At 37.3% G+C, this 9,522-nt stretch overlaps 1 protein-coding gene across 2 annotated transcripts; it reads left to right on the forward strand.

Moving 5' to 3' along the window:
- The first annotated feature begins 5,695 nt into the window (after positions 1 to 5,695).
- LOC127126208 (gamma-tubulin complex component 3) lies at positions 5,696 to 9,109 on the forward strand. Of its 2 annotated transcripts, XM_051055097.1 has the most exons (4): positions 5,696 to 8,199; positions 8,286 to 8,630; positions 8,714 to 8,746; positions 8,896 to 9,109. In XM_051055097.1, the coding sequence occupies exons 1-2, from the start codon at positions 5,948 to 5,950 to the stop codon at positions 8,572 to 8,574; spliced, it is 2,541 nt and encodes an 846-aa protein (XP_050911054.1). In that variant the 5' UTR covers positions 5,696 to 5,947; the 3' UTR covers positions 8,575 to 8,630; positions 8,714 to 8,746; positions 8,896 to 9,109. The 2 variants fall into 2 exon arrangements, with proteins under 2 accessions (XP_050911054.1, XP_050911053.1); XM_051055096.1 differs by having other exon boundaries at positions 8,286 to 8,746.
- The last annotated feature ends 413 nt before the right edge of the window (positions 9,110 to 9,522 follow it).

A 9,522-nucleotide genomic window follows, 5' to 3' on the forward strand; every position in this document is an offset into this window, starting at 1 on the left:
CCAATACGGGTTTGTGTTTGGGGGTTTTTGCACGAATCGCTTCATCAATATTCAGCCGAGCGAAGGTGATTGAGAAGAGGAAGTCTTCATCAGTCTAGTAGCGGATTCAGTGACATTGAAGTGAAGGATTCGGGTTCGACTCGTTGTGTTTGAGATCAGCCGGGCCGAGGGTTTGAAGAACGGAAGATTCTTCAACAAAGGGGCTGGAATCGGAGGTCTAGCATCAACGATCGAAGGTCTTGATTCATCTTGAATCAAGGAGCAAGGATAGGAAGCATCATTCAACACATTGGAAGTTCTGTTGTTTACATGCTTTGCAATCCTTGTATAAATGATTAAATTTCACAGGTGATATCTAATTAATCATCTCAATTCTATTTTTAGAATTGAGGGCAGACGTACCCCGAAGCGAGGACGGCGGGGGAACTGCCTCATCAAATCTCTGTCTTCTTTAATTTTCTGCATAAGTGCTTTTCAGCTTAAAAATTAAGTGATTTTAGTTTAAGCAATTTTCCCAAACTTTGATATAAGTTGAGTAAGAAACTAAAACTGCTGTTTGAATACAAAGTACAATAGTTTATTGTACTAGATAAAATTGAACTACTTACTCAACTCAAATATCTCTTGGAGTGTATGCACACCAAGTGTTTGTGAATTTGCATAAGCCAAAGTTGTCTTAAGTTTACATCCAGTTTAATTTGGTATTTTGGATCATTGGAACTAGGCTTGCTAGTTAGTGAAATATATCAATTGAGTGTGCAAATAGTGTAGTGATTAGTATTTCATTTTATCTTAAACCCATTAGCTTAACGCATATCCGGTTTTCCAATAACGGTTCGTTTTAGACTAAAATTTTCCTCGGCTGCTTCCGCACTTAAAACATTTTTAAAACCAATTTTCTTTTAAATTGATAGCGTCAACTCAAGTTTTTAATTGGGATCTATTCAACCCCCCTTCTAGATCCGTGCCATAGTCTAACATTTGGTTCAACCTTATGGTGAACAAAATCATTCATTACTATCTCTAGCTAACAAACAAGATTGGATGAAAACCTAGGTTAAGAGTTGGTAAACATCTCTCGATCATAAACCAACACAAAGAGTTTTCAATAAGAACAAAGTTTTCACCATATATTCACCATTAAAGAGTTTACAAATGAAGATCCTTACATTTACACACAAAGCTAATGATCATCTACATCTAACCTTGACAAAATGAGGACTTAGCTACTCATTTTCATGGTAGCTTGGTCAACAAGTTTCGGAAGAAGGTTGATCAACATCCGAGTCGAATAATCGAGATTGGATGGGAATCCACCTTCTTTTTGTGAAAGATGGTTAAGAGATGAAGAGAAATGGTTTTTAGGTCACAAAAGATCCTTGGAACAATGCTGTAAAATATCTAGAAAAAGTACAAAAGTATGGAAAAATAAGGTATGGCTCTCAAAAGTGGCACTTGCTACTTATAGGAGCTGCTACTGGGCTGTCATGCTCGCTAGGCGAGCAGAATGGCTCGCCTAGCGAGCCCCTAATTGAGGCACCTGAGGCACCTGCGCCCAGAGAAACAGCCTTTCCCAGACTGTCATGGTCGCTTAGCGAACAACACCTTCGCCTAGCGAAGGACACGCTTCAACCTTCGCCCCAACGAGGTTGAGAGGTTTTGCTACTGGAATGCTCGTTGGGAACTCGCTAGAGCCTCGCCTAGCGAGTGAGTGCTGGCTGCGCTTTTCACCAAGTCTGGACGTGTTCGCCACACACCTCGCTGGGAGCTCGCCTAGCGAGTGTGGTCATGTTTGCCACTGTAAAATCCTGGGGCTTTTCGCTTGGCTTTCGCTGGACGCTCGCCTAGCGAGTGCTTCGCCACAACCCTCGCCTAGCGAGCAAGCTGATGAATGTTTGTTTTATTTGATCCCTTTGCCAAATTCTTTGTGTCTTCACTTTCTATTATTTCATGCCTACTTCCTGCACAATAACACACAAATCAAAGGTACCAAGATCGTTTATCATTGAATTGCATTTCATCCAAAACAAGGGTGGTTTCTAACACTTTAGCAAGGAAAAGGAGTGAAAGATGTCCATATTTGATAGCTCAAATAAGCACTTTTGGGCATCTAACAAGTATCTGCACGATGCCCATGTAAAGACATCATTCAAATAGAAGGGGTGAGAATTCATTTCAATAATAACGATATAGAATGAAGAATAGAGTACAACATCTACATAATCATGCACAACAATATATCACATTCTTACATCCAAATCATAATCAACATCATACACGACAACTTCTCAATTATCATCAACATCATACAAAACCACATCTCAATTATCATTAACATCATATGCAATAACATCTCATCTAACAACACATCAATAACAACCAATACAAATGCAACACTTATGCAATGTACTCAACACCGACTTGGCATGCATATGGTATCAAATATGAACACTCAGGTTCATCTCAATCCATGATCCCTACCATAGGATCGATTCCCTCTTGGAACCGGAGCACACCAAAATCGCTACCATCACCATAGGTAACGCTTCACTAATCTCCCATAATATGAATTATCTACTCGCACTTGATTCATCATAATGGGATTGAGGCTCACCAAAACTTGTTACCATCAACATAGGTAACATTTCACTAATCCCTCATAATAAGAGCTAGCTACTTGCACCCGATCAATCACCCTAGAATCGAGGCTCGCCAAAATTGGACCGAAGCCCGTACACCAAGATGCATGACTCTTAAATAACATGCATTAACACAACAAGGTTCACCTAAAGGATCCCCACACACATCTCATAATTTATGCATCACACCATTCATCATGCAACAACCAATTCATGTTACCATATGAATAATATCAACAAATAGCATAAACTTGTCAACATCTTAACATCATTGACATAACAACATAATTATCACACAATAATATTACAACAATGCAACGATTCATCAACCAAATGTATAAACCAATACATTTATTAACATAGTAGGCATGTGAATATTATTAAAACATATCAACAATCATTACCATGTTATAGGTCTGAACATTAGCTTTCTAACACTTCAAACGACATCAAAATCAGACTTATGGAATAAAAGTTATGACCAAAATCGTCGGGATATGTCAACAATTATTAACCAAACGTATGAACAAAACTTCACAAATACAGTAGGCATAAGAATAATACTTAAACAATTCACTTATCACCATCATGTTATATCTCTAAGAGTAAGTTTTCTAATGCTTCAAACCCCAACCCAAAATGATTCACGAGTTGAAAGTTATTATCAAAACCGTGCACGAAGGTGTTGCTAAAAAGTTATTGTTTTCTAAAATTTCCAACACAATTTTCATCTTCTTCAACCCCAAAAACATCCAAGAAGTAATTACCAAAATTATTTTATCCCTGAAAGAAAGTTGTTATAACCCTTTATTTCATATATCCAACGCTTCAAATGACACTCAATTTGGACTTACGGATCAAAAGTTATGGCCAAAATGATTTCGACCAAAACACACACAAAAATGCTCCCGCGCTGAGCACGATCGTGATGGACAAAATGCAGAATTTTCTGTGTTTTTCATCGCTGGAGACCTTCCGGACCTCCGATTTCGATTCCGTAAAAATCCAAACGTCAGAAAACTTCAACCCATGCAATACTTTAATTATCTAAAGTTAATTTACAGTTTTAACACAATTAAATCATTTAATCACAGTTTCAATATTATGCCTAAAACCTTCGAAATTGCAACAATGGTGGATATATGTTCAATCATAAAAATAGAAAAATACACGCACATAAGGGACACGAAATTCATCATATAATCATCATATAATAACCATCATAACATCCAAATTCAAAATTATGAATCAAAACACTTAACCCTAAAGAGGTTAAAGGTTCCTTCATTCTACCCTTCTACCATACCCATTACTATTGGAACAAATTCTCACCCTTACCTGAATTTCTTGCAAAAATTCTGAATTGAAACCTTCACTCTCTTCCCTTAATCACCTTTCCTATTGTCTCTTTGCTCCTTTTTTCTCAAATGTCACGTACTATGAAAATTTCCCTAAACCTAGGTTCCTCTTAACTTTTTATTTTTAGGGTAAACTTTTTCAAATCACCAACTTGGCTCAAACTTAATTATCTCATATTCCTTCCTCCCACTAACTTTCTCAATTTCTCATATTTGGATAAATTATTTTATCTTCACTAATTAGTATAATAAAAATAAATAAAATATTATTTTTAATTATGAAAACAATTCAAAATTATTCTACTTACTGCTATCATCCCTCTATACCCCTAACTTAAGGATACATACTCCGCCGACATCCAACCATAAAATAAATCATCAAAATCCATAATTCAAACAATTAAAATATAATAAAATATATAATAAAAAATGGGGTGTTACATAAAACACCAACAAAAAAGTGCTTGATGATCCCTACACAAGGCAAAACTCAAATATGAGAGAGAGAAGATCAAGATGTGATATTGTTTGTATGCAAGGATGCAAATGATATGTGATATTGCCTGTATATCAAGGATACATTCTCTGACACAATGAAATAATATGAAGAAAGAAAAAGGCCCGCCCAAATAGCATCCGTATTCGAACCGAAATGGATACGGCGAACAAAATGGTTAGATTATGTAATTCATGTTGTCAGTCTTGTCATAATCGTACAAGCTGTCCTAGTGTTGGACCAAACACAACAACATAATTTTAATTGTAACTCTGTTGCTTTATATTAAAAGCAATATTATTTCATATGATAAGCTGAACAAATACAATAATAAAACAACAACACAAGCAACTACAACAAATAAAATAACATCACAAATAAATACCACACATAAACATCATAACTATGTGATTACAACCATCAAAAATAATTTTGTAAGAAGTATACATCATCATGTGAACGTCTCTGTCAGTTTTAACATCCATCCAGAAACAAACTTCTTCATTTTGGTTGAACACCGTATCGAGCCATTGAATTTTTCTGATCCTTTCACCATCTACAATTTCTCCATCTAACCAACGGTTCAAGGTCCTGCTCAGATGTTTGAATGTATCTACATTCCAAAGTCTGATCTTCATCGAAGGATGCACTGCTGAAAAAATTAAATCGACATTTCTCTTGTGAATATAAGGACAAATATATGAATATGAAGACATTTTAAAAAAAATGGAAGGAGAATGAAGAAAAATGAAATGAGATAGTAAGAAGATGTGCGAAAAATTATGGGAGGGTGATACTATGTATTTATAGATAGAGGATGGAGCAGTAGCCACATGCATTGACGCACACATAGAGTCATTGCATGTGACGCATACACATGCATGCATCACTCCTAGTGACACCATGACCATGCATGCGCCAGTGCATGTGACGCCAATAAATAATATTTTTATTAGATGCCCAAATGCATCTGACATCTATACTATACTTTTTTTGGAAAAATAATTATTTTAGTAAATATTTTTAAATAATGATTATTTTAAAATTTTAATTGAAAAACTTGATTACTTAAAAAAAAAAAAAAATCTTCAAATCCCCGGTACAAATGCCAATAGTTATTAATACCACTTAAATTTAGAATAATTTCTCTTCTATCCATTTCTTCTTTTGTTTCTTAAACATATACGATCAAAATTAAATTCAAAAAGTTAGGAGTAATTTACAACTAATAACTCGTGTCATCCATAGTTGCATATTCAAGCAACAAACACTTGAAACAATAATTTATTTCCACCATTAACCCAAAAAAAGAAATCATTTCCGCGCCCACCAAAAAATTAAAAAAAAATCACTCAATCACTCACCCAAACACCATTCTCTCCGTCCCCAAAAAATCAAATACAGAAAAAAAAACCACTCTCATTACGACACCGTTTCGCATCTCGCCGGCAACAATGGACGACGAAGAAGAACAACAAAAGCTTCCAGATCTAGTAAAAGCCCTCGTCCACCATCTACTTTCTCAAAATCTTCCCCCAAATTCCCCACCCTTAAACCCTACCTCCTCTCACTTCCAAAACTCCCTCCGTTACGCCCACCGCATTCTCTCCAGCCACCTCACTCCCTCCGTAACCCCCGACGCCGCCGCCATCGCCGAATCCATCAAACGCCGTCTCGCCACCGAAGGTAGATCCTCCGAAGCCCTCTCATTCGCTGACCTATATACCAAATTCGTTTCCAAAGCCGCCGATGTTGATAACAAGTGGGCCCTACTTCATCTCTTCAATATCATTTCTCAAGATCGTAAAACCGCCGTTAAATCTCAACTCGATGCTTCCGTTTTTCTTCCGAATTTAACTATCTCCGATAACAACGTTGGTCCACGCCGTATTGAAAATAAGGGATGGAGCGACGGTGTTGTTGTTCTTGCTAAGGATCCTAATAATCGCCGCGACATTGCGTTTCGTGAGTATGTGAAATTGGTTAAGGAAGAAAACGATGTGACGGAAGAGGCTATGGTGACTGATGTGCTTTATGCTTGTCAAGGAGTTGATGGTAAGTATGTGAAATTTGATAATGAGAATAACTGTTACGTTTTGTTGGATTCAATTAGGGTTTCTAGGGGAACTACGGGTATGGTTTATAGGCTTTGTGAGTTAGGGGTTTTGTTTAAGAAGGTTATTGGGTACATAGAGCAGAGTTTGGGTCGTTTTCAGACTGAAGATGTGGGAACTGTTGGCCAAGCTTTTTGTTCTGCTTTACAGAATGAGTTGAGTGATTATTACAAGTTGTTGGCTGTGCTTGAGGCTCATTCTTCGAATCCGATTCCTTTGTTGTCTGAATCTGCAAGTTCTGTTAACTACCTTTCGCTGAGGAGATTGGCTGTTTGGCTTGCTGAGCCAATGGTGAAGATGAAGTTGATGGCTGATTTGGTTGAGAAGTGTAGAGTTTTGCGCGGAGGTGCGATGGCGGGTGCCATTCATTTGCACGCCAGACACGGGGATCTGATGGTTCATGAGTTTATGAAGAGGTTGCTTCAGCGCGTGTGTTCTCCGCTTTTTGAAATGGTGAAGAGGTGGGTTTTGGAAGGGGAGTTAGAAGATATATTTGCTGAGTTTTTTATTGTTGGGCAGCCTGTGAAAGCTGAATCTCTTTGGAGAGAGGGATACAGGCTCCATGATGCCATGCTTCCTTCTTTTATTTCAGCTTCTCTTGCTCAGAGGATTTTGAGGACTGGAAAGTCCATAAATTTTCTGCGTGTTTGTTGTGAGGATCGCGGTTGGGCTCATGCTGCAACTGAAGTTGCCATTGATACAGGGGCTACAGCAAGACGGGGTGGTTTTGGCTACGGGGAAACTGATACTCTTGAGTCATTAGTTGATGAAGCTTCAAAAAGAATTGACAAGCATCTATTGGATGTAATTTATGAGAGGTATAAATTCAAAGAGCACTGTCTCGCAATTAAGCGGTATTTATTACTTGGCCAAGGTGATTTTGTGCAATATCTGATGGACATTGTTGGGCCTGAGCTTTCTGGGCCAGCTAACACTATAAGCTCTTTCAAAGTTGCGGGATTGCTGGAAACTGCCATACGAGCGTCAAATGCTCAATATGACGACCCTGACATTTTGGATAGGCTCAGGGTCAAAATGATGCCACATGAAAGCGGTGATAGGGGCTGGGATGTATTCTCATTGGAATACGATGCTAGAGTACCGCTAGACACTGTGTTCACAGAGTCTGTGATGGCGAGGTATTTAAGAATTTTTAATTTTCTCTGGAAGCTTAAAAGAGTGGAACATGCACTTATTGGAGCCTGGAAGACCTTGAAACCAAACTGTATAACTTCCAATTCTTTTATCAGATTGCAAAGTTCAGTAAAGATGCAGTTAGTTTCAGCATTGAGGCGGTGCAAAGTCCTTTGGGTTAAAATTAATCACTTCATATCAAACTTTCAGTACTATATAATGTTTGAGGTCTTGGAGATATCATGGTCAAACTTTTTAAGTGAGATGGAAGTAGCCAAGGATCTTGATGATCTACTTGCAGCTCATGAGAAATATATGGATTCAATTGTAGAGAAATCTCTTCTTGGAGAACTCTCCCAATCTCTCTACAAGTCATTAGTGGTAATATTTGATCTTATATTACGTTTCCGTAGCCATGCGGATATTTTATATGAAGGTATTCACATGTTGCAAGCAAGGTATTGATCTTAATTTCCTGACCGCTTCCCCCATCTCTTTTCCCCCATATTGCCATGTTTGACATTTGATCATCTGTTTGTTTCAGAATAACGGAGTCCTCCCTATCCTCTCGAGACCAGAAGAAAACACGAAAGCAATTGAAAGATAAGTCATTGGATGAAGGATCCTGGGTTGCTGATGGGAAAAAAGCCTTGACACAACATGCTGGTGAATTTCTTCGAAAAATGGAACAAGATCTAGATGCAATTACCAAGGAGTATACGTCATTGCAAGAGGAGTTCATTTCTCAGTTGCCTGTACAGCAGCATGTTGATCTTAAGTTTCTCTTTTTTCGTCTTGACTTCAATGACTTTTATAGGCGGGTTGTGTCGTAGCATATAGGAAGTTTGTGAATATCACCGAGGAGCGGATTGAATTTTTTACTCAAGAGGTAAGGCATCAACAAAGATTTGCAATTAGCTAAATTCCACTGTGTATTTGAGTTGAACAATTGGTGGTGCTTACTTCTTTCAGACCAACTATTCAATGAGCTATGATTAACTAAAGGTACGGGGATATCTCATGACCACTTCATTTTCCCACCTAATTTTTTGCACACTCCTAATCTTGACCGCTTCATTTTCCCACCTAATGTTTTCTATGAAGATTGTGTCTTTCTCCTTCTCTCTAAGTAATAAATTTTTGTGGTTTGCCAGGTAGTTTGTGATGGATTTGAAGCTATTCATATTCTGATTGGATTGGTGATTTGAGGGAACACTTGTAAGTATTTGAATATATTATTATTTAGTTAGTGTCTTTGACAACTTTTGTTAGTTGTGGTAGAGATTGTTCATTCATGTCAAAGATTTTGTATTGTTTGAATGAAAATGGCTGTCCCAAAATCTAGTATTTGTATCCTCTGTATTTTCATTTTTTGGTTTACTGTGTCTTTTCACTCTGCAAAAACCGGAACCTCAACTTAGTGCTCTAGAGCTCCTGCCATAGTGGGATTGAAGTGTATAGGTATAACAGTGAATTGAAGACTCTAAAATGATCAAGGTATGACATATTCAAATGGTATTTCCATTAATTAGATAGATGACACGAATGACTGCACATGACCACAAAACTTTTAGATAATTTGATTAAAATACCAGACACACGTCACATTATGAATATGTTGATGTTTTTGCACCATGGTCCAATATTGTTGGGAAGTTTCATCATTTTACTTTTGCAGTAAATTTGATATAGATTGACTTATTAAATGAGGTTCAATATAGTTTATGTAATTAATATTTCGGAACATTTGATTTAATTCGTGTCCTGTTTTTTAGATGAAC

The sequence above is a fragment of the Lathyrus oleraceus genome, chromosome 3, assembly GCF_024323335.1.
Source record: "Lathyrus oleraceus cultivar Zhongwan6 chromosome 3, CAAS_Psat_ZW6_1.0, whole genome shotgun sequence".
In the NCBI taxonomy this organism is placed as follows: Eukaryota; Viridiplantae; Streptophyta; class Magnoliopsida; order Fabales; family Fabaceae; genus Lathyrus; species Lathyrus oleraceus.